This window comes from Malurus melanocephalus, unplaced genomic scaffold (assembly GCF_030028575.1).
Source record: "Malurus melanocephalus ecotype Western Australia unplaced genomic scaffold, MMel_1.1 scaffold_28, whole genome shotgun sequence".
Classification (NCBI taxonomy): domain Eukaryota; kingdom Metazoa; phylum Chordata; class Aves; order Passeriformes; family Maluridae; genus Malurus; species Malurus melanocephalus.
This window is the reverse complement of record NW_026623260.1, coordinates 3523489-3549716: the sequence shown is the minus strand read 5'-3', so window position 1 is coordinate 3549716 and position 26228 is coordinate 3523489. Positions and strand designations below refer to the sequence as shown.

Below are 26228 nucleotides of genomic sequence, written 5' to 3'. Positions count from 1 at the left end.
TAACACACAGAAATAAAATCATGAGTTATTCTAAGTGAAGGTTTTGTGGCTGAGTTTACCCAGCATTACTGAATATTTTTAAGGCAGATGCCTTAAAATGTCTTTAAAGTGTGTGCAGGTGATTTATAACACTTTTGAGAGTAGAGATCTTTGTTTCCTTGAGTTCAGTGAACTGTCAGATATTATTATAGTGGCGTATACATAAGAATAAAAGAGTTTTGCACAAAATCATGCATAAATTATGTCAGACAATTGGAAAATTGTATACATTTATTCATGTTTTAAAATWATCCAGGCACAATTTTGCAAATACATAGAAGCACATTCTCCAAATGGGAGCAAAACCTAAGTAACATATAGCAAGAAAACACATGGCAAAACATATAAAATAAGTATAAATAGTATGAAAATTTTCTAATTCTACAGTGGTACCTGCTATCAATACACTTGTCAGTATTACAAAAAGGCAACCAAAGAATACATGTAATAAATTGTGTAACATGAACTGGTAAAAAAGTTTATGTTAGCAGCATACAATAGCAACTTTCTAAAAACAGGAATGCTTGCACACTGTATATACATGCATATAGGCACACATATACAGATACAACTGGAAGGCCACAAGAACAAAATTACCCCGGGAAAATGATGAAGGGAATTTTTATGTGTCTTGCAGTATATAAAAACAATGCATGCATTAGCAAGCACCCAGCATGTTCAGGATAAAATTACATCCACGAGAAGAATCACATTAAGTCTTCATCAAACAAAGCACTTAYCATGCTGTACCTGTGCTGGGTAACTTCGTCCTACATCACACTCCTGCCTTACAGARCACATTTGGATGGTAGATTTAGGAAGAATCAGGAGCCCTTGATTCCCATGATTTGACASGAGGAATCAGATCTCAGATTTGAAAGAAAAATACCCATGCAAAGCCTGAGCTGAAAGATGGTCTTGGAGGAATCCTGCTTTCCTGTGGGACAGTCCAGTACAGTGGCCTCACTTGACGAGCTTTAGTTTGCATGATGGAGTGTTCCTGAGGATGTGTTCCAGATTCCTTCTGGACAGAAACAAAGGATGTGCTCCAATCACCAGTGGCAYTCAGCCCATGGGACCAAACTGGAGACTGTGCACACCTGTGGAGATCAGGTCCTTAGCACCAACAGTTTCAGGCTACAGATCCTATCCAGCTAAGCCAATTCTTTGCTGACACAGACACAGGCTTTGGAAACACACAGAATAAACGTAAATCAACAAGTACTATAGGCTGTATTAACCATGTAGATTAGTCTTAGTTGTTCTAACATGCCCCTACCTGATAAAAAAGGGACCTTCCCTACAGACACTCATTGTGTTTGCAGATGTGTGTGTGTGTCTGTGTATGAGGAGGGCACAGATGTTCAGCCAAAAGAGCAGTGGGCATACCATTTGTTTTTCCTTTGACCATCATCAGAAATACTATTTTTAGTTGCAGCAACATGAAAAATTCTGCAGCCATCGTAGCCAATCTTCTACAGGTTCAATTCCCATTAAAAAGATACACCTATAAATAAAAAAACTTTGGGAACATTGCCCTCCTAACCTCTTAACAACATCTGTGTCAATAAAGTAATTCCCGAGTTACACTTGGGATGTGAGATTTTCTTAGAACAGAACATAGAATTGTGATTTTGAGTGCCAGAGTAGGTTCACAGAAGCAAGCTGAACTATTTCTGATATTTCAGTGAAAAATGTCAAATGTAGTAATTATTTCTTGACTGGTTTCAACAGTTTAGTTGCTGCCAGCTGCAAATGGCACTTACAGAGCTCCAGCAAAGTGCTCTTGCCAACATATGATATGAGAGGGAGAAAAACTACTACTTCTGCWGCTTGAACTAAGTTTACACAAAACTTACATTATTTATTATAGTGGAGAATGTGTAACATGCTATCATGCATAATACATGGTAAGAACATGCATTAGTTCAAGTTTACAGTCTCCTTGGCCAATAAATTAGAATAGCATTGGCAGATGCTGACAGCTGCTTATTTTGAGGAATTCCCAGAAATAGCAGCAAGCAATRCAAAAAAAGACATGAAATCAGCTGTTTAAGACACTCATAAAACAGTGACTCTTTGTGAGTAAATCATACAAACAATTACAAAAGTCAGTGATATCTTTCCTATAATATTCCAAGAAACAGAGTTCAGCACCTGAGGTGAGACTGTGCCTCAAGCAAATCACGCTGCTGACTGGAAAGCRTGTCCTTGCTCTGACACTGCACCCCCAGGTCACATTCAGCACTTTCCTCATCCACAGAAGGGGAGGATGGGCAGACTTTGTGCAGATCACAGGCTGCATCAGTCCGAAGGAGAATTCTTCTCCAATGGGGCTGGAAAGGGTCCAAAGCTGCAGCTGGGTGTGGACCTACAAAAGCTGGGGGAGCAGGCCAGATGTGCCACACACATTATTATGGCTTCCACAGAAATCCTGTCTTTCAATGGGGAGACACCTTGTCTTTCTTCTTCAGCCCCTTATATAGGGTTTGCCTAGGAAACTCTAATCCAGAACAAACACACAAGACTTGTGCAGATCATGCTAAACAAGGTTTACAGAAAGCTTCCCCTTCCTTATGTATTTAGCTATATAYATCAAGGAATAACCAGAAAGATATAAATGAATCTGGTGGCTGGCTTCACTCCTCTATGGTTAAGTTCCATTCCTGTGCATCCTCTCAGGAAACAGAATGAGACACRTCTGTTGAAAATGAAACATTTCCTCCTCAAAGGAACTAAACAGAGTCAGGAAAAACGCCTTTTTTTAGTAAATACATGACTGTTGTACACAGTACATCACAATGCCCACAGACAGCTCCTGTGTGATGCCAGTAGAGAGGTTCACTCTTGTGGGTACCCCAAGGTTCATCATTAAACCCCAACCTTGCCTGAGCACAACCAAAGACACACTATTTCTGACGTAAGTGCAGGAAAAAAAAGACAGCAAATTTTAAGCATCAATATGTAAAGTACTTCTGATTTTCTACTAAGGACAACATCCAGTGATATTCATGAGGGATTACTTATTTCTTACTTACCTGGAATCTTCTGGTTGAGCATCTGTGCTCTGCTGCCAGCTATCTTTGTGTGGGGTCCTACTTCAGTCCAGCCCACAAGCAGGTGAATAATGAAAGACCATCAGCATCAGCCCTCCAAGAATTGGATGGGCTTCTCTTTATTAATTCTGCAAAGCATTATGTGCACATTGTACTTCCCAGACAAAACACTGCTTACCTTAGCACCCAGGAGTGCAAAKATTTTACTGGGGAGGTGCTGTATTCATGAACTTGCCAAAGCCATTTTAATTAGTTTTGAAGTGAGTCCTCAGATATTCCTAAATCAGCGARTGTTCAGATAATTTGTGTCAGGCTGACTTCTTCATCCCTGGTGCTGTTTAATGTGRAAATACTTAACAACACAGAATTTACCTCCATTTTTTCCTGTAAAGGCCATTCTTCCCYACTGCTGTTAATTCCTACTAGAGTGAGTAGGACAATTATTCTACACAGGAGCTAAAGGCATTTGAAGAAACKGAATACTTTAGTAAAGTATTTCCAGGAGAGATCAATGGGTATTCCTTGCCTAAAGCACTTTAGGGGCATTTTTTAGAGGTTGGAACACCATCTGCTCCTAAGTAGAGCTCTCCATCAGTCCTTCCCATTTACTGATGCAACTGATAGGAGCAGTCTGCAGATGGAGCCTCCCAGCCCAGATGGAAAGGGAATTTGGCTGGATATATAGAATAATTTTTTTCTTTCTGAGAAGAGGCCTTGGTAKAAGCAGAAGGATGTGATCTGGACATCTAATGTGGATGAAAAGGTTGGGATCAAGCCTGTTGTGTCAGYTGGGAAGGAAAAAACACTTTTTTAYTTTATTCAATTAATTATCCATGAATAGTAATTACCAAGTTAAAAAGAATTTTTTCTTATRAAAATTTCTGTTCCTATTTAAAACTTTCTACTGTGAAAAAAGTCAGAACTTAATGCAACCTAAAATGTGTTTATTAAACCCAAGCCATTTATGACTTTTTTTCCCTTTTTTTTCTGTAAAGTGTATTAAACCACCCTAAATTATAAAAGAAATGTTTGATGACTACTTGGTTCACTGATGGCAAAAAGAGGCCAAATTATTTTTGAGCATTCTTCTATTGGCAGCAAGGTGAAAATGCATTTTGAAAACCTCAGGTAAACTCCCTGCTTGTTTTATGCACATGAGTAGTTGATTAAAATAGGACTGCTTGGATGAATAAGAAATTAGGATATGATTACATTCAGGTAAACCATRGTAGGTTTTATCTTAAAGAATTAGTAAATGATTCGCAGCTGATGTTTTAACTGCTCTCAGAAGGTGAACCATCAAGGTCCCTTACACACATCCAAGTACTGACATCCTTTCTTCAGCACCACAGCTGATTTATAACAGATTTTGACAAAGTTTTTTTTTTTGTAGAATCATCTTTAACACAGTGGTCACAGTTCCTTACTTAGATAATAAAAATAATGTAAATACACATTAAGTTTATGCTAAAGACATGCTCATTTCAATAAGGAAACTGATGCTCATTTTTCTTTAGTATGAATGAAACCTGCTGCAATGTTTCTTAAGTGGATCTGCTCTTAGTGAAAATCCAGACAGAGAACAAGACTTTTACTTTGATCTGTGATAATTGAACTCTTAATTTGGTTCTCAATTTTGTGTAAATKTAGACGTTCTTAAAGCTGTGTTTTTCTTAGCTATCCTTTGTGATACTGTTCCATGCAGCATGCAAGCACTCTTCAAGGAGCTTCAGAATGAAGCACATATTTTACAACAGGTTTGTAGTGAATTTGCAAGTATTAATAATATTAAAAACTTTCAAAGGCTGAAAAACCACCTTGCACATGAACACAATTCCGGCGGAATCCTTATGCTCACGTGGAGAGAAACATTCTGCTTCCTGAGGACACTTCCATTCAAGTCTGTCCAGCCCAAACAATTTCCACGTGYAGTACTTTCAAAGCAGTTTTCTATTAACCCAGAAACCTTCTAAACACAAGTTCAATTGGCTGATGTTCTTCTTTTCAGCTCCTCTTCCCTCAAAGGAATGATAGGATTTCCCAGGCTGCCCTGTACAATATGTGTGGCACATTCTCCCTAGTTCTGCATGCCCTGCATTCTTCAAATCCTGCATTACAATCTTTTATTAGCTTTCCATGTATCCAGCTACCCATCTGAACTGAAAAGATGCATATGATGACAAATCGGGTTTTGCTACTACAGCTCTTCATCCAACKATGACCCTTTTCCCCCTTTTTGATTTCATCCCATGTAGTATCAGCCTACAGCTGATTTTAAACTCCAGGGACAAGAAACAGCCACTTTTAATTACTTGTATATCAAACCATTGCCTGTAGTTTGCAGCCACTTTGGGCACCTCTTCTTCAAATAATTATAAAAATAAGTTGAAAATGGGAGTATTCATCTCAACAGCTTTCAAGAAAGTCAGTCAAGAAAGGGAGTAGGAAAATATTGTTCTCCTTTCTTCAAACAGGAAGGTGAGATGAATCCATGCTAGAAGTCTGGGACAAAGCCTGTATTTGAATACAGACACTTATCCAGGATCATAAGCATGGCCCCAGCCTTTCCTGACAACGAGAATGAATACTTAGAGTACTAAAGTAAGGAGTGAGAGCTGAGCTATTTTAAAAAAGAAAATCAGACTACTGCAATTACAGTAGAATATAGAAGAGGCAATGGAGATGATACACTGTAATCACCTACCAACAGGAACAAGAAACCAAAGATCAGGAGGAGGAATACTGGTGAAGAGATTTCCTCCCCATCCTAAGAGCTAGAGCTGTTCATGAGAGAATATATATGAAATGAACATATAAAATCTAGGTTTATATATACAAATATACAATAGGAAATAGTCAGTATACAAATACTTACATGTAAAAATAGCTTTTTACTTTCCCCTTTTCATGATTTAAAAAAGCATACAAAGTTTCCTGTTGGTTAATGTCTATGTAGTGTGAGTAAACCCTGTGTGACATGTTCCACACATAATTCCTTCAAGTGTTCACAGTATTGGCTATTACAGTGTTGAATCTGACATTCCAAATGTTAAAATATATATAGGACACATTCTAAACTTAAAGCATAAGTTTAAATACAGTTTAAATAAAACTCACATGTGTAGTTGAATTATGGTCATACCACAAATGAGTCTGCTGCAGTTGAAAACTTTCCATGACAGTAAGCTTGGAAATACATATTTAAATTAGAGATGAGTATATTTTAAAATTCTTGAACTGCCTCTTGATGTGCAGGTAATTCTGTGAGATGGGGAATTCTTTCAACTTCATCTGAAGCAATGCAAGCTGAGAGAACTCAGTATTACAAATTATCCTCAGTAGGAAAGTGGATGCACAGAACAATTTGCCATCAGATCCAGACACACTGTCACTTTCTTCAAATACCCAACAGACAAGAATAAATGACAGGTACCATTGTTTTTGTGTTAAGAATAAATGATCTGTAGCATTCTTCATCAGGAAAGTGCTTTAAATTAAATTAAATTAGTCCTCACAACTCCCTTGTGAGGTAGGTAGACACTATCCTTGTTGTTAAAGATGGAGAAACTGGAGATCTAAAATAAATTATGATGGCTGCATGGGAAATACTGTCAAAATACTSTTATTTGGATGTTGGAGCAAGTCAAAGGCACAACTGGAGTAAATGGAGATATTCATGAGACCACTTTACACTCAACAGCTTGGGTACTGACAGCAGGATTGGTACAACAGCCAAAGGTTCATTGTGGGCTGCAAAACACAATCTTTGCCAAGCRCCATTCTGCTGGAGTTGAATTGTGGGACAACAGCTGCAAAAAGTACAAACTACATTGTCCCAGATGGTGCAGCCTGACCAGGGTGGAAGGAAGCTGCATTTCAAAAGTTATAAATTAATCAGGAGTCTTGAGTAGGTAGTATCTTCTCATTCAAGAGTTGGGTACAGTTCAAGAACCATGCTTAGCTCATCTCTAATTTTACCGTATATGCAAGTGCCCACAATATATCGTATATCAATATATTCAGGTGTTTTTAAAAGTTTGCTCATTCATAGACCTTGGAGGTCTACAGTTGTCCTCATATTTCTCTTGTCAAAAACTTCTACTGATACCACAAATTGAACTAGTGCTTCAGCACAGCACGTAAGCTACAAATACTTGTTTTAAGTATCTGCGATTATGGACAATTTTCAAAGGAACACCATGTCCTCTGTGCGCACCTGTATATACAGGAAATCTCATCTCTCTTTAACTGCTCCTGCCTTGAAGTAAAATCCAGTTAAAGTATAAAGTGCATAGTGTGGATTAAAACCCTAAGAAATAACAAACAATATGTCTGCCTTCCACAGATGATTAATTTTGCTTAACAACTGAACCACCACCCTCTTTGTCTTCTGGTTTTTAGTTTAGTGTTACCTAGGCTGAGAAAGGCCAGCCAGATGTAAGCAAAACTATTGTAAACTGAGGCATTTTTGTAATATGCTGTTAAGGGAGAGTTAAGTAAACCAGTATCAGGACACTGTCCAGTTGGGATGTGTAAATATTATCGTGTGTTTCTTGGCCCATTTAGCAAATACTTTCTTTTCCGTGATAAACCTATGGCCTCCATATGGAGCGTTTTCATGGAGAAAGTATTCCTCACACTCGTCTCTTCCTGGCTCGTAATAGTGGTAGGGAACTTTACGAAAGCCTTCTGACCTAGGGAAAGAAAAAGATATATTTAAGTACTATTTTCAAAAAAACACATAAATATATAACCACCTGAATACAGGATACAAGTATCCTGGCTTGGATCAGCAATAGTGTGGCCAGCAGGACCAGGGCAGTGATTGTCTCCTGCATTTGAACCTGGCGAGGCTACACCTTAAATCCTGTGCCCAGTTCTCACCACAAGACAGACCCTGAGGTGCTGCAGTGAGTCCAGAGAAGGACAATAGAGCTGGTGAAGGGTCTGGAGCAACAGTGTCATGAGGAGTGGCTGAGGGAGCTGAGGTGGCTCAGCCTGGGAAAAAAGGATGCTCAAGAGGGACCTTATCACTCTCTACAGCTGCTTGAAAGTGGGTTGTAATGAGGAGGGGGTTGGGTCTCTTCTCCCAWGTAACAAGTGACAGGACATGAAGAAATTGCCTCAAGCTGCACCATGGGAGGTTCAGATTGGATGTTTGGAAAAATTTCTTCAGTAAAAGGGTTGTCAAGCACTGGAACAGGCTGCCCTGGGAAATGGTTGACTCCCCAACTCTGGATATTTTTAAAATATGTGCAAATGTGGCACCTGAGACATGGTTTAGTGAGAACCTTGCAGTGCTGGGTTAACAACTGAACTCCATGATCTTAAAGGTCTTTTCCAACCAAAACGATTCTATGAATGATCTGAAACCCTTTCCATGTGTCAGCACTTGAACTCCTTCACTACATCACGATTTCTAGGAATTNAACCTTGCAGTGCTGGGTTAACAACTGAACTCCATGATCTTAAAGGTCTTTTCCAATCGAAACAATTCTATGAATGATCTGAAACCCTTTCCATGTGTCAGCACTTGAATTCCTTTGCTAAACTGTATAAGGGTTTTCATTACATCATGATTTCTAGGAATTTTCCTAGGGAAGAAAAGGCTCTGTGTATCTGTCAGAACACACTGACTTTATCAGTCAGAAGCTGGTGGGCTGGCCCTTATGGGCACTGGACATTTTGTTCAACCTGTGAGAACTCAGCCCACAGGGCTCCCTCCCTAAGCAGAGTCTTCTSATTGGATTATCCCTACTGTAGCAACTGGTTCTTGAACTGGCTGAACAAGGCAGTTATAAGAGTAATATCCAGTAYAAGTGGGTAATCCAGTCCGAATTACAGCTCTAAGGAAACCCATCCTTGTCTGCTGCCAACAGTGCTGTCATGCTGTTAACTGGTTTTACATCAGGGCTATGCAGTGCCAGCTTGGCTGAGCTCTCTGAGGACAACCTTAGTCCTGTCACCCTCATCTCAGGGTGCCTACTGTGTGTTTTCATAAACAAAGAACAACATATGTTCATTCTGTTCATTCCATCTGGATGACTCAATCAGTGAGATCTGCAAGTTCTAAAAAGTCAGCCGCTAATGTTAAGATATCCTAATTAAACAGCTGTGACTCAAATTCTGTCATTTGTTTGTTGAGATTTTTTAGGTTCTGCCAGSAACGAGTCTCACACTGGAGTGACACAGAATGTGAAGGGAGAATCTGCATAAAGACTTGACTYTAGGAGCTCAGGACTGGTTACATGCAGCACTTCAACCAGCTCAGGTACAGAAGAATAGATGTGTATGTACTGGCATCATACATTGTTTATTTCCTGCTTTTCTGAATGAATCAGGAATAGTTTTATTTTATATTTTTCTACCATACACAGTAGCTTAAAGTATTTAACTTCGACTTTTTAAAAATTGTGTTTAGAGTTATACTTCTGACAATAGGATTAATCCACTGTCACTGTAAGGTCACCAACAGTAGTTGGTTGGAATTTATGTCAGTTTATGGTGATAAAGCTCACAGGACTTGTTTTATTATCTAATTAGAAACCTCTACTACTCAAAACAAGCCATATATAACCTACAAAGTTCAAGCAGGTTGCTCAATGGTGGTGAAATGTAATTTCAGGTAACTATCCTGGGCTAATCAGTTTATTTCACTTCCAGGTGTATTTGGTATTCAGAAAATAATATATTCATTTTTTCCTCTATAGATTTATTTYAGCAGTGGAAGCAAGTACATTTTATCAAAAGGGTATGAGCATACTTTGTTTCCAGCTAATTCAGAAACTGCAAAAGATCTTTGATTAAAAATAGTTCCTTATGACATCTGATGTTAGATTTTGTAAATGTTTTTATTTTATCAACAGCAAATGCCATATCAGGAGTGAATATGCTGACAATAGTGTCACATCAATGCAAAATACTGGGAAATGACTGCCTGATCCATTTCTTGGATTTATATTAAAATCAATTGTGAAATTTTGACAAGTCTTCTGCATTGTAGATGCATGAAAATAATTTTCTATGATCTTACTTGCAGTAGGTGTCATTTATCATCCCATAGACRTGAATTCCATAGCAGGCATCCATAGCCAAAATTAAGGTAAACCAGCCCGTGCTGAGATATGAACCTGACTGGACTCTGTAAAAACACAACASACGCAAAACAAATTGCAATGAGAAATTATCAACACTTTATCAAAGAAACATAATCTATTGCCTGGGACAAAAGGCATTAAGCAGCTTGACAATCTGTCAAAACCATACAATTACTTTGAATTATTTATAGTTACGCTCTCATTCTTCCCAGCTTGGGGCCTCCAGCTATTGTCCACAATAAAAAAAACATGTTAAATATCTGAAGTCAAACAATGCATCTCCCATAAGACAGAAGATAATTTATTTTCACATCTGAAAGATAGCAATTAGTAGAGTTTGTAAAATGAGATAAAGTTTACCAAAATGCAAAGTATTGTCAAAATTTATGTGTGTGCATGTGGGTAGTCACCATCCTCATCTGCAAGCAAAATCTTAATCTGGAGCAGSCTATCCTCAACTTGAAAATTCACACAGTAATTAAWCTTTCAAGGATATTTTGATACAAAMCCATCKAATATAAGGTTCTGAAACCAAAATTCTGTGCATATCCCTTCACATAATTTTGTGCTATCATTCTTTGAGATAACATCGCAGAGAGAAAACCACAAGAGGATGGTGCCCAGATTGACAGTTTTTGCTCAAATAACTAGATATGTTCAATCAGCCCGAAAGCATTACCTGCACGAGTGAGAAAAATTACACATGTAAGGATTTGGCTCACAAATGACWAGTGGGAACCAAAGGCAGGGTGTCAAACACCCATGCTTCATTAGGTGGATACCAACGGTAATTGTTCTTCTTTTTTTTGACACCTGYATAGCCATGAAAGTGTACATCTGTTTATCTTCCCCATCAGGATCTTCATCTCTTCAAGCAGAATGTTCTGCTCCTGTCTAGCAGGCAGAATTCCCAATCCAATTCATGTTATTTCAGAGTAACATTCTGCCATGATAAAAGGCTGCATTGCTTCTAACTTGCTTTCTGCTCTTGCACCAGGAAAACAYTGGCCTTGAGCTTTCAAAGTGTTTTAGAATCATAATAACCATTTATAAGAACACGATGAAGATCAGGACCCTTCCGATAATGGAGGTTTATTGGAGAGCACTATATTGACAGTAGCATCTGAAATTTGCTATACTCAGGAGGAAGAAGGAATTTTAAAAAAGAATTAATCAATATTTCATGTCTTGTTTTAACACCATTGGACCTTAGTCCTCTCATCTATATACTGCACTGGCAGGATAAATAAAAACAGCACAGTGAGTTCCCAGGTACCTTCCCTGGGAGATGAAGTACATGACAGAATACAGATTATCTACTTTAAAGCAAAGCACTTACATTTATCCCATTTTTTCCTCTGAAGATACACAGGGATACAAGGGAATATACTTAAGCAGTGGGGATTCTGCATGATTTGGTAACCCCTTAGATTTCAATCTCATACCATAAACACACTTTCCAAATTCTAATGAAAGCAATATTAGAAATGTGAAAACAATTTTAGCTGTCCCTAAAAAGCCATAAATCTCTGAATACCTTTTAAAATATCATCCCATAAAACTGTAGTGCAAAGCAATGTCTCAGCCCTTGCTATTATGCTAACACTGTGCACTCAATTTCCCTCTCTACAGGAGAGTTTTACATGTTTCTTGGTCAGAGGTTTTTGAGACTCATTAGAAAAAGAGCTCCTTTTGTTACAGTAATTGCACTCAGATTTCAAATTTTACACATTGAAAAGAAAAAAAAATCTTCCATTTATGTGTAGCAGAAGGTTATGTTACTGCACAAATCTGAGAGAAGAAGAATATTAATCCCAAAATAGTGTAAACAGGACTTGGTTAAACATCATCTGTAGAACTACAGTGGGCAGATCTCTTGTGATGTATGTCTGTGCAACAACCCCAAAATTGTTTCCTATGGCTCACAGCCACTATTTTTTTTAATAGTCTAAAATTAACRGGGTACAAGACCTAGACAGGAAATTGTCTCAACAGCTCAAGGGAAAATAATGCATTATTTTTCAAAACACGCATTTTAAAAAGTGGTTTTGCTTTCAAGTAATGATTTACAGCTGAATGCAGCAATAAAAAGGCAACACTCACAAAAAGTTACTTTGTTTGTCTTAAAAATGAAAGCTTATTTTGCATACTTCCYAGTTTATTAGGATTCTTAGGGAAATGTTAGTTATTGGCTGTAATTCACTCTGTTAAATACCATCCACCATTTCAGAAAAGTACACAGACATATGTGTAACATTAAAYTCATGAAAAGACCAGTGGAATCAACTCAGTTAAAATGCTTGAAATGAAGTATATGCTTGCTTATCTTGCTCTTAGTGAAGGTTTAAGTGCTTAAAATGTCATTATTTAATCTCAGGATATAAAAGTAAGCTCCAAGATTAATAGTTACTTGAAAGTTTCAAGTCTCAAAACACAGAATTTGCATTTTTAGTAATGCCTTCCATAAACTCCAGCAAAAAGAACTGACTACAGTTTCTCACAACATGTTACAACATGTTTTTTGCTTTCTATACTTTAGAAGAAAAGGAGTTACTGATCATTTTAGAAGAAAAGACATTTTTAGGACTGCTAGAATTGTAATATGTGATACATAAAGCTTTAATTAAAAATTAGTTTAAARTAGAAGCAATTAGACAGGGCTCTTCAGCTTTAACTTTTCATTATTTCACAAAAAATAATAAGAAATTGCTATGAAAAAGATGCAACAGAGAATGSACCCTAAAAATGTTGGCAACTGAAATTCATCTTTTTTGACATCTAAAACCATGCTTTGATGTAGGCTAAATGAAGGGAAAACTAGTTCCTTCTGTCATCAGGGGCAAATGGAGGAAAGTAAAATATTTTCTTAGTGATCAAGCGCAGGTGAGTTCAAATTGGGTGAAAGTTTTGTTGTCACCTGAGTTCTGATTTTACCACAGAATTCCAGGAAGTTCTTTTCTTCATTCAATTGTTCCAGTATTTTTTATGTGTACAATCAATTTTAGCTCTATGGTTCAATGGACTGTAATTTCCAGGGGGAACTTCAGTGGTAAAAAATAAAAATGAAAAGAAGTTTGTGAAGGCRGAGAAGATGTGTTGACAAGCAATTGCACGTCAATCTGATTGCAGAAAAGAACTTAGAAGTCTATTTTTTAATTCTTTTGGGAGAAACTAGTRATCACAGAAGGTCAATTAAGAGTATTAATTAAGATAAAAACCAAGGAAATTTAGTACTTCAAAAGGCTATTAATTAACAGACAGCTTGCCAAAAGCATTAGAGACTTTTCCTTTTTGACTTAATTTCAAAATATTGCAGTAAAGTAAAATTCAGCAATGACAGAGTGAAATGACAAAATTCTCCAGGCCAATTAATTGACAGAAAAATATCTTTTCATAAAGGCTGTTTATAGAATCTAATCCTCAGATGACTCTTCTACCAAACTACTGAATCAGCAGCAGTTTTTAGTTGCAGCAGCTTGTCAATCGTCTTGATTAATAAATAAGTATAAATAAGAGTATTGGTCTAAACAAACTAAGAGTCCTATAATCCACAGAGTAGAGGCTTTTTAATGTGAGATGCCCTTCCAACAAAAAGGTTTGTTAAAATACTTCAAAATAAACAGAARTATTTTCAAAAACTATTGAATTAATTAGAATTAATTTAGACTGTGTTCAGGTAGAATTGTCTCTGGCACTTTTTTGTATCCATGGTGYATCAAGAGACCATAATCCCCTGGGAGGGGCTGAGGGTACTCTGGTTTTGCCCAGCACTCTGTCCCTTGCTCTGTGTCAGCCTCATCTGTGACAGGTCCTTGGGAAGAAGGGTAAAAGGTTCATGTCCCCTCTGCACTCCTTTGTTGAAGACAACCAGCTCTTTTTCTCCCTGGGTTTCTCTGGGTTTTTGCATTGCTGAATAATGGTGTATTTCCTTACAACTAAAAATATAGGAAATTTATCTGCCAGCACATAGTGGTGATCCATTACTTAATTCTATACTAGCCAAACTAATGCCACCATTGTACTTAGGTTGACTGCAACTTTTCTCACCCTCTTTTTTTTTTTTCCCTGCAGAAGCATCTCTGAGCACAGCTGCTGCAAAACTCTTCTGCTTTGCCAAATTAAACACCCACATTCCTGAAGTCACGGTTTTGGTCTATGCCTTCCTCTTCACATCAGAAGGAGATTTGYAAATGACAGATTGCAATGAGTTGACAGAAAAACGCACCCACCACTGAGAGAACAGCAAGGCTCTCACCTCTTCCTTGAGGAGCACGTACACTTCTCTTGCTGTGAGAAGTGTTTTTTTGAGAAGAGTAAAGGAGCTGTTTTTTTTGAGAAGAGTAAAGGAGAAGGGCAAGACTCTAAATCCTGAAGAGTATCAGCCCTAGCCTGAATTTATTTCTGTTTTCTCCAAGGCTTAGTGCTTTGTTGCTAATTATTTCATTACATACTTTCGGCAGAAAAAACAGCACAAGAAGAGCAATGAAGATGCAAGCACAGAGAATTGATTTTACSTGGTAAAAATGGTTGCTATTTCTGCATTATAAAGATATCTGTTAGGCAGCCATTTATCATAATTATTTATTCTTTTGAACGTGCATGTATGTGTGTGCACACACGTGCTTGCTTTACATTCTGTAACTGTGGAGGACATCTATTAATAAACAGCCATGCCTCTCTAGCAGACGTTGTGCTTCAGGTCCTCCTGAAAAGTGAAACATTTACACAGGCACAGATRTTTTATTATCCATCAAGTATAGTTTTATGCAAAGCTTAAACAAGTGGGATGCATTTCGGAAGCTCAGATCACATTCCAGATTCAGACAGTGACTGTGGCCAGCCAGATGTACCTGGGTATGGAGAAGTGATGCACTCCTGCCAGCCCAAACTCTTGGTGGATCATCCTAACTGAATCCTGAAAATAAACTGCAGKTGGGGGGCATACTGTTCAACTAATCACCAGAAATATTTCCTCTCTGCACCAATACCGTACCAATACAACACAGGGACAAGAGTACATTTCAGTTGAGTTTGCTACAAATCCGCAGTAAAGGCTACTCTAGATCACAAACCAGCCCACAAAAATCTCCCTCCACAATCTGATTTAAAAAGAGAAGTAAGAATTAATAAATCCCATGTCAGAATGGCATTGAAAAAAGACAGGAAGAAGGACACTTCTAAATGATCACAAAAGGGAGCAGAGAAATGATGGCTTTGTATTTACCTGCATCTAATTAAAAAAAAAACACCAAAACAATTTTACTTACTATTTACAATTTTGGGCAAGATAGGCAAAACCATTAGAAATAAGTACTAATCTGTTACTACAAGTACTGAAATATCTGAGGCATCTGCTTGCGTGTATTTCCAATCTTTGCATTGTGTAAACTTCTTTATTTATTTCCCTTCTTTCTTTGGTCTATTCACTACACTCATGGGAACCTGAAACAAAGGGGGGAGGGGAAAAGGCAGAAGCTTAAGAAAATTGACTTTTGCTGTCCAGGCTTCTGTAGCTTCCTTATTTCTGATTCCTTGACCTGACTTTGATGCATCTCMGTTCAGTTGTGAACTCAGCAACAAGAGAAGGAAGTTATTTCACCCAGGCAGAGAGGGCTCCTTTAGATGCCTGTGCTGCTGAGCTCAGAGAAGAAAAGCAGAATTCCTGGTTTATCAAGGGTTATCACAGAGGTCCAGCTTGCTGCAAAGCACACAGAAGAGAAACAAGACTAAAGRATTATGATTGCAATCTCTGCCCTCCAGCCTATATATTACACATATATATTATTTCAAGGTGATTCTCATGCATTCTCAAACCTGTGCTAATCTTTTCAAGATGAATGGCATCCCCTGTAGAGAACACGAATTGGTAGCTAAGTTTCTTACTGCTACTGGGCTTCTACAGGTTGCACTGATTCTTCAGGTACGAATTGTGGTCTTGGTGCAAACTGTTCACAGAACAGTAAAKCCCAATTCCAATCTTTTTTCCTTCCCCACTCTCTTCCCTAATCCTTCTGTTTCCAGAAATACRTATTCTTTTGATTTCTCTTGAGTCAAGATTCTTTATTTCCCTTTCTAAAGTACARCCTGTATCTGAGCCACAGCCCATGCTATTGCATGCACTCAAGTTATTAGTAAGAGATGCTTTTTGTGAGTGCCCGGGTTGCACTTGTCCCCTGGGGTCTGAAGTCAAGCAGTTTATGCACAATCACAAATAACCTCGACCCACTGGAGCTGCCCTGTGCAGAAACAGAAGCTCATGGCTCCACACATCTCCATTAGCACTTGGCTTTTGTTGAGGAGCAAATGTATGCTTAAATCAGAACAGGATGCACAGAAATGTCACCCATTACAACCATGCAATTATGTTTAGAATGAAGGAAAAATAAATTCATATAAAGCTAAGCTGCTCGTATCTTTACACAGCCATTTTTCTCTTCAAAAATCACCTGAGTAAAATTCACYCCATGCTTAGGAAGACTGAGTTTATCAGGAAATGCAACTCTTCTGATCTATGCCAGCAGAGCACTTGGTCCACTGTACAATTACTTATGCTTGCAGTGGTTGAAACAAAGGGGAGGTAATGCCAAAATTTCCCTGTTTGTGGCACCATGGTGTACCCCATCCCACTGTTCCTCACTGGGAAATGCTGGGCCAAAGAGTTACTGCAATGCCTGGTGGCCGTGACAAAGGGAGTGACAGCTGAAACCCTGATTCTGTTTTCAGGCTGGTGCCACAGTCCTCTGTAGGGCAGCTTTGTGTGCTCTTCTCTTCACCAGTAGCTGCGTCCAGTTTGCTAAGTCCTTGTTCAATATTTTCACACAGCATGAAAGAGAGTAGAGAAGGATTTAGATTTTCATCCTTTGTAACCAAAAATGAATCAAAACTAAARTCTGTGCCAAGTGGAAGAAAAAAGACAACAGGGCCTTTTCCCTGCATCTACATTTAAATCAATATTTGCCRTCTTGGGTCTGCACATTTTTCTACWGGGAGGATATAAACTAAACAGAGCTGCAGTTAATCCAGGATCCCTGAAGAGATTTAATTAAGGAGGCTTTCCCACCCTTTTCTTTTGGTATTAAAGGGCACTCACTATTCCTAGCYGCATATTTTAGTGAAATGTATTGTAGGTGAATACAGAAAAAAATTTCTTGATTAGCTCTTATCTTCTCAATACAAGATACTGAAAGGAGTTCATCTAACCTTGTCTGAAAGCAGCTTAAATTTTTCATAAAAACATTTTCTATTAGGTTGGGTCTTTTTAATGTTTAAATCAAAAATACGATACAACTTTGTAAAGGTGTACATTGTACGTCTGTGACACTGGGATACGAGCAGAGGCTTTTATAAAGATATTTTGTTTTATTGCTATAGTGAAAATGAAAGAATAGCTAGCATGAGATTGTACCMTAACTCTATTCATTTAAGGAGGAAGAACACTGGACCAGATATTCAGCTGACAGAACCCACACTGATGTACATCAGCTGATATCCTTTCAAATTTYCCACAGTCTGCAGTTATTGTGGTAGTTCAAGCAATACCTCTTTGATGTTAACATGGAAGGGAAGGCGATGTTACATTGTTCTCCCTACATTTCAAATCTATCTGAGAACTTTGCTTTTCACCAGGATGGATGTCCATCCAAAAAAAAGCTTATGGAGGGCCAGAATATTAACTGTAGATTTTATTTCTGAACAGGTAAACTGGAAAAAGAGAACAAGAACTCTACAGATTACAGATAAGGCTTTCCTCTATCAACTTGTCTCACCCCCACTGTGGTATTCTTAAGAGTGCTTCCAGGTATTCTAAAATTAATTCCTAATTTGTTGCTAAATTACTAATTGATTACTGATTATTTACATTACAGTAGCACTGTGAATCCTCACTGTACCAGGCACTACACACACACAACAGCCCTTCAACCAAAGAGCTGAACTGCCAAATACCCAGGAAAAACAGATCTTTTGGGGAATGTACATGTCCTTATCCCTAACACTGCATCACGTCATAAAGCCACGTTCTCTGGAATTGCATCTGGAGCCACAGAGCTCTTCTCTACACTGCCTACTTGCACTAACCTAAAGTTCATTTTAGATTATGGAACATCAATATTTTTTACCAAATTGAAGCCTTAAATCCAGACAAATTATTCTGATATGGAAAAAGAAGGTAAAAATAGAACTTGCGTGGGTCTGAATTTTAATTCAATTGCAAGAGGCCATAACGTAACCCATCAGTCAATCTTTGAAGAGGAACTGCTAATTAACACAGATGTTGCCTTCCCTTTTACTACTGTAACTTTATCCAGATTAACTTTTCCTTGAATTATAAAGGGAATTAGATATTTCTCTTTCCTTTTTGTTTTCTTTTTGACGTATATTTTAATGAAGCACTCACACATATATAGGTATCATATTACAGTTTAAAATCAATATTAGGGTCTTGCTTACTATYTATATTCCATCCAAATGGATTGAGTCCTTCACTGCTTACTTAATTAATTCACCTCTGTCCAACTTTTAAGGAAGAAGCAAATAATCCTCACATCTGAGCTCCTGAAACTTCCTCTAACCTCTCCACTGCTTGGCTTACATAGCAGCTGGCTTTCTGGTGGGCATCTTTCTCTCACGCACATTGTGGACAGAAGAGGTTGAGGTCTAATTAAAGCCCCTCTTAAAAAATAGGCTCCCGAATCCTCAGAACACTTAGGATTAGCTTTTGTTGTACCCTGTCTGTTTCCCAAGTGTCACTACATTTATGCAGCATCTAAAAGCCAGATGCCTGCCACCATGGCTCAAATATTTACATTGAAAGCAGCACCTTGATTGCAGGCAGACATATTTGGCAGAACAAAGAATGGTACAATTCTTCTCTCAGATGGCAGCCTTTAAAAAAAGCAAGATACAGCAAACAGGACAGAACAGAAGAGACTTCCACAGAGAAGCTCAYAGAGGAACTATGGGCTGCAGTAGACTTCCTTCCATCCCACCGAACAGTTCCTTCAACACTGCACAAATTCAGAATATTTCCTTCCCATATTCACTGAACAGTCTGCAGGAGGTTAATAACACAAGTGGAAGTTTTGAGAAAAATCTCCATACTTATTAAAATGGCAGTGAAATGCTCTAAAACAGAATTTTTATGGCTCCTCTGCTGTCAACTGAAGTAGCAAATTAGTTAATTTTCCAAGCCTTTGACAATCCAGCTTTTTGAGAATAATAAACACAAGAATCATCATACTAATCATCTAKCCAGCTCACTGTCAGTGTAAACTAATGCTTTGGTAGCAAGAATGGTGAGGACTTCAGTCAGCAACAGGAATATGATATCTCCAGTGAACCCAAGTTATCAGAAGACATTCATCAAGTGGGAGAGTGGTCCTTTGCTTTATAAATAAATGCTCTGATTTCTCTTCCACATTATTTTGCTCTTAGGAACATCATCTTTTCAGTGATTCCCAGTACCAGATAATTAAGATTTGGCTATGTTACCAAGGGATTCTGCAGCCAAGCAGCTCCTCAAAGGCCACACACATGACAGGATCCATCAGACGAGGCTGTGGCTGCWCCCCTGGCACCAAAGTTCAGGACATCATGGTTAACTGAATTCTTATCTACAAGATTTGTATAACAAACATTTAAATGATCTAATTCATTACAACTAGAAACTACAACCTACTTAAATCTAGACTACATCCTTTTGGCAGAAAATTGTAAAATCTAGAACTGACAAAAATCAGTTCTACAGTTACATTACAGAGAACTTCAGGTAACACTAGCAGCTACACTGCTGGAAGGAATACCAGATTAAAAATTAAGAGTTCAATCACACACAATAGCAGAGATAGTGTCACAATTAGCTTTAYAAAACAAAATCATTCTATGTAGAACTCCTTCTTTGCTTCTTCATGCTATGTGCCTGATAAGCCCTTGCCAACAAAGACATTATACTAATTACAATTAGTTATACAAAGCGTGGGACAACTTAAATGATTTATTGATTTCTTCCTCCCAAAAATAAATGTTAGTTTGAATTCCAAATATACAGTAAGAAAAATAAAGCAGAAGCCACAGATGGCATGTTCAGTCCAGACACGAATGAATGTGAATATACTTACAGGGACACTCAATCCATTTAAAACTTTAATCTTTTCCCTGGAAAAAATCAGTGCAGAGTGGGTTTCATGCAATTAAATTCATTTTTYCCTGAGCAGAGACATTTAAGGTACAAAACCAAGAGCTGAGCAACCTTTCTTTTTAAAATGTCTTGAGGCCAATAAATTAAATATGCACGTTTTTCATGCAATATTAATGTGGCACTATGTTTGYATTTGATATAATCTATTATCTACATGCAATCTGAAGACATAAAACAATCTGAAGTTGTGTTAAATATCTTTCTGTGTTAACTATCAGACTATGGCAATGACCACTTCATACCTAGACATGGAAATAACAAAGAAATCTTTTTGCTTCAGTTCTTTGGGAACTCTTTCTAAGAATTACTACAAGATCCTCCTTTGTCCTCCATCCTGTAACATCATGAAGCTCCTGTAATCATATTGAGAATTTGCTTCTGTGATYTTCCTCAGTGTTCAAGTGTATTTCCATGAAGGATGTGCAGCACTGAGAGTCTGAGCAAAACACAGCACTCGATCCTTCAGGTGGACACTCTCACAAGTTTATTTTGAATTCCTCTGAAGTTAAAAAAAAATACCTAGACTCACTGAAAAATGAAGAGCTGATCCAGTTTGATGTCCTCCCAGTCCTTTTTACAAGCCCTGTCTCCAGAGTGCCAATGCACTCAAGCACTTAGATGTAAACCTTTCGTAATACAATGACTGTGCTCAAGAAAAAAGGTTTAGATGCAACAGCCACCCCCAGGAACCAGCAGGTTTACTCCCTGCTCTCTGCAGTGCCTTTTACCATTACACCAACCATTTTGTCCTCAGCCTTGTCAAGTGAAGKCATAGCACTTAGGGAAATACATTYCTCTTTTTTTCTGGTCTGCAAGTCAGCATTATCTGATTAGGTCTACTTCCTACAGCTTGTTCAGTCTCACTTATCAGACACACTGGAAAATATTTCCAATAATAAGCCAGCAGAAATCTGCCTTCATATCTGGTGTCAGGCTACATATAACAGAAATCTTTTCATTTTAGTTTTAAAGTATTGCTTCATTCAACAMGCCGACTGCTGGCTGACACACAATCTAACCTAAAGGCTATGGATCAGCAGGTAAATGCAGAAATTCTATTAGTTTTCAGACCTGAGGTTTACGCCTTTCATTTCAAATGAAATCAAAATCCTACACATGAATAGGTAAGGCACAGAGTAAAGATCCTCTCTTAAAACCATCCATTACATATTACATGAGTGCAAGGAAGACAGCAGTTTCTGCATCTTGTAGATACTGTATTTCTTGTGCTCAATGACTCTGGCAAGGATGGTAAATAACAGACATAAAAGAGATCCATTTTGAGGAAAAATTAAAACCATGACAACATTGTATCAGGCAATGTGAAATCCTGGAAAGGTACAAAGACAGACATATTCAGATATGCTTGCTATGAACAAAACCTCTCCAAGCTCATATAAATTGGACTTTCTTACTTAAATTGGATTTTAAAAGTCACAATCAAACTTGTCTATGCTTTAAAGGTTTTGGAAATGAGTATCCTCATTTAGGACCAGAGGAAGGAAATAGTGCAAAAGTGCRTATTACCAAGTGTCCAGAATATTGAGGAGAACATTTCTTTTTTCCACACAGAAAGAAAAGCCACCAACAAAGAGAGATTTCATTCCTTTGCTCATACCCAGCTTACACATAAATATAAGAGATTTAGGAATGACTGACTCCTAACTTCATTTTACTGTTTGCTCTAAAGTGATACAGAGCAAGAGTTCTTAAGAGTTCTCAGAGCACAGGCATCAGCATTTTTATACAGTATATGGACTGAATCCCCAAATTAACAGCAGTAAGTATGATTCACATCTGGTGAGGTTTTCCTTCACAATGGTGGATCATGATAGTCTTAGAGCAAGAAAATCAATTGTGATTACATAAGCACAATTGTGATCACACTAATAGTGGTTTGGTTTTTTTTTGCTGTAGGTCTTGATCTGTGCATTCAGTTAAGGAAATTGTTCCATTACTATTTATTCAGGAAAAAATACAGAATAAAAGCATGGCTTTTTGTTCCTTAAACTAAAACTTAGCTGTAATATTTGTATTTGCAGTATGGCATTAAAAAGTAAAGAAGCTTGTTGGCCTCCCTCTTCTTCATTATAAAAGCCTACTCACATCTTTCATTTATACTTTGTATTTAATCTGCATTTTCTCCTGGCAATAGGTTTGATAGCCTCTTGTTTCATTTTGTGCTGATGCCATCTTATAGCTTGATGAGAACAAGTGAGTTGATATTCTTTATCATAGCCCTTAGCTATTATAATATGCAGTTCTCATGCATAGTTATCCCATACATTTTCTCCAGGAGAGGTAGAACTGTAGGTGTTACATAAATATAAAGAAATGTTACGTTAAATGGTTTACAGTGAAAACAAACAGAAACATCAAGATGCAATGTCCAGGTCCAGCTCTCACTTAGGTCAAACAAGTCAATTAAATCGCAGCTTATAAAGAAATTTTAAAACCCCAAACATGATAATTCTGGTTYATCTTATAGATGATGACGGAAATGCTGCTTTATCTTGTCCTTTTGACAAGTGCCAGCACTTCTGATTCTGCTCTGTATTTTTGACAGGGAAACAGTGCTCTGTACTCTTCAGTCAAAGGCTGACCTAAATGGTGCTTCAAAAATAACATTTTGTTGGGTTTTACTGAACCAGCTCTGCACCACACTAACATAAAATTTAAAATATAAATAATATAAAATAAAAGTAATATAAAATATATACAACATAGAAATATATAAAATATAAAATATAAAATATAAAATATAAAATATAAAATATATAATAAATATAAAATAAACATAAAGTCAGAGCTGGAACCATTGCTTATATAGTACCTTTCATCACCAGAGGTTTTTGGCAGAATACACACACTGACAAATGCAGCCACTTGTGCAGGGAAATGATAAAGGACAATTTAGGATGAAGAACCATGTATCAAGTGAACTCCTAAAAACATGGCAGATGCTTGTTCGATGATGGCAAGAGAGGAATACTTCTATGGAGCAGCTTCCCAACGCATTTTGAATTACCTTGGAAATTGCTAACCCAAGTATTGACCAGATCTGACTACATTTAACTTGTTTGATCTGATGAAATCAGCTTTTATGGCTGCAATTTTGTGATAAGAAGCCAGTGTTAGAAAGGAGATCTCAGAAAAKCAAAGAAAACCCACAACCCTAAATCACTCATATGGAAATTATTCAATACAAACAGGTAGTTTCTTCTTGAACTGCTCATATAATATTCTATATCCATGGATCATTATGAAAACCACGTGCACACACAGATTATTACCATATGAAACAACGAAGACATCTTATGTCCCCTCATAGGTTTGCCAGCATTGCTCAGGGGGTTGTTATTGAGAGCAATGTCATTATCCTTTATCTTTATGCTGTGTCGTATCGTTCTCCATTGTGCAGTATTCATTATTGCACACTTTGTCATGCACTGCCTCTGCAGACGTAGGTAACACACACAGATTACACCAACTGATTTACAGATACCACCCACATCCACTGCACTCACATCCATCAGAGTGCTCCTCACCCTGACCAGGCAAAGCAGCAGACTTAAACTACTTGAAATCATGGTTTCCCCCCTCCTCCCACTCTGGAATGAGCTGCCCACCTCTAACTTGTAAAATACAATGTAGATTAGGCAGACTGCATAACATTTAAACAGTTTACAGAGGCAAGCAACTGGGGTGGAAGTATTTCGTACAGAACAGTATTTGAAAAGATGATAGAAATTATCTCCCTCAGTCCTCAAATACCACAGTAAATGAGCACATAAGTCAAAGCTCATTTCTCCCAAGAACACTTTCAAAAACTGTCTTTCCTAAAGATTTCTGGTTTCCCCTTAAGAAGAGAGTCTGGGATGAAGGCATTACAAATATAAGATTATCTCCTCTTGATAACTTATTTCACTTGTGCATAAATCACATGAAATGTGATTCTGAATTGCATGAATGCATGAAAATTAACCATGGGAAAACACACTGCAATCCAGAGGTGAAATCTACATTTGGCAATGTGCTCCTTTTTGAACAGTTTGATATTGCATGTAAACAAGCCCTCACAGTTTTATGCACGGCATGTAAGGACAAATATTATCAACAAGCAGAAAAGCTAAACCTGGGGTGGACAAAGCCAGGTCTGTGCAGCTCAGTTCCAACTGCTTTTCCCGCAAAGATAAGTAAGAGTATTCTGAAAGCATGTAGTTATTATGCCCTAAAATATGTGCTAGGTACAGAGAGACACTCTCCTAAGAAAACAGTCATGAAACTGTACATCATTACCCTTCTGGTTCCTTTTGGAATAAAAATTAGTATTACAGCAATTAAAAGGATGAAACCCAGCAATTAATTCATTAATTTGCAAGGGCAGAGGAATAAAAGCCTAGATGTACTSCCATGGGATTTGCTGAGCCATTTTACACCTTCTGAGTCATCTGCCAAGAAAAGGTCGCTTGAACTAATCCATGCTTACACCTTGGCATCTCCATTGAAACATGTCATCTCTCCAGTGTGGAGGTATTACTCGCTGCCTATGACACTAATCTCACAAACAGGCCAGACTTGATCTGAATGGAGCTGTGACTGATGGGCATTTCACAAGYCCACAAAATCTATACACTGGGTGCCTCAGGAGACTAACAGTCCAACTTCCTTGGAGTATTTTCCTCTTCTGTCTACCTTTCAAAGCATTCCTCCTCCTGACACAGTAACTGCTGAGTGGAAAAGGACTCATCAATAAAAATTCAACATCTAACAATTAACTTTGAGGGACAAAACTCGAAAGAAAGTCAAATGTATTTGCTTATGTTCATTTTCCTGAAACAGAGCTTAAAAATTCACTACTGGTTGAGAATCCATCTTCTCTAACAGTGAAACCACAGCTTCCCTGGTTGGTCTCCCAGGCTTTCCCCACACAAAGCCATCTCTTCATAAACAGAATCCTGAAATTTCACAGTGAATGCCTGGCAGCAAACAAACAAATGAAACAACACATCACAGAATAAAAACAGCCATAAAAAAATCCTCATGTATAAAAATTAGTTGTCAGATAGCTGACAACTCCATTCTGTCTTCCTGTAACTTGTAATATGCAGGAAACAGCCCCTTCACATTTATCACTATTTACCRATACTACTCTCTCAGGTCTCAAAGCCTGGACCAGCTACAATTGCCACCCACTCCATWTTCATGGAATCCATCTTCTTCTCCTGCCATCTGTTCTTTGTCCTGGATTAATCATGATAYATAGGGCAATATGCTACCTGCTCTGAGCACTGTCCCCAGGATCTCAGCACAGGTTCAGCAGATTCCCTACCGTGAGGCTGTGTATTATCTCCAAATGCTTGGGGTGAGACCACTGCAGCACAGAGGCCAGTTTTAGAACTAGTACTACTTGTGATGCCGTTATCACTCCTTGTCCAATGGCAGAGGACAGATTGTCTCAGATTCCTTACTGCTACCATGCTCCAAAACCACATTTGTTGCAAAGAAATCTAGTTGGTAGTGGCCTCTGATGGATAACACACRATCATCTCTTAAATTTGGACTTGAAAGGATTAGAAGACTTACCTCCGAAAATCAGGCTTTGATTGGTCTATTTGGGAGTAAGTAAGTGTTATCAGTGATAATACATGCATTTTAGACTCTTGAAGGAATCTGACAGGTGCTAGACATAGAAATTGTAATTTTCCTCTGTGAGTCTGGCTCCATTACACACATGTTCAGATCCCATTATTTTTAAGAAAAAGCCCTGTTTAAAAAATAATTTTACAGGTTTTAAGATGCCTGTAGTCATTTATTCAGAATTTTTCCTTTTTATTTCAG

General features: G+C 37.9%; 1 protein-coding gene across 1 annotated transcript in view; it reads right to left on the bottom strand.

The window, feature by feature from the left end:
* Positions 1–253: 253 nt before the first annotated feature.
* Positions 254–26228, bottom strand: part of ST6GALNAC3 (ST6 N-acetylgalactosaminide alpha-2,6-sialyltransferase 3) — a 206621-nt gene continuing 180646 nt past the window's right edge. Inside the window, exons 4-5 of the mRNA XM_057363562.1 lie at positions 10129–10236; positions 254–7789 (exon numbers count right to left, since the gene is read on the bottom strand). Of these exons, the coding sequence (XP_057219545.1) occupies positions 7603–7789; positions 10129–10236 (295 nt within the window). The 3' untranslated portion in view covers positions 254–7602. The remainder of the gene's footprint in view (positions 7790–10128; positions 10237–26228) is intronic.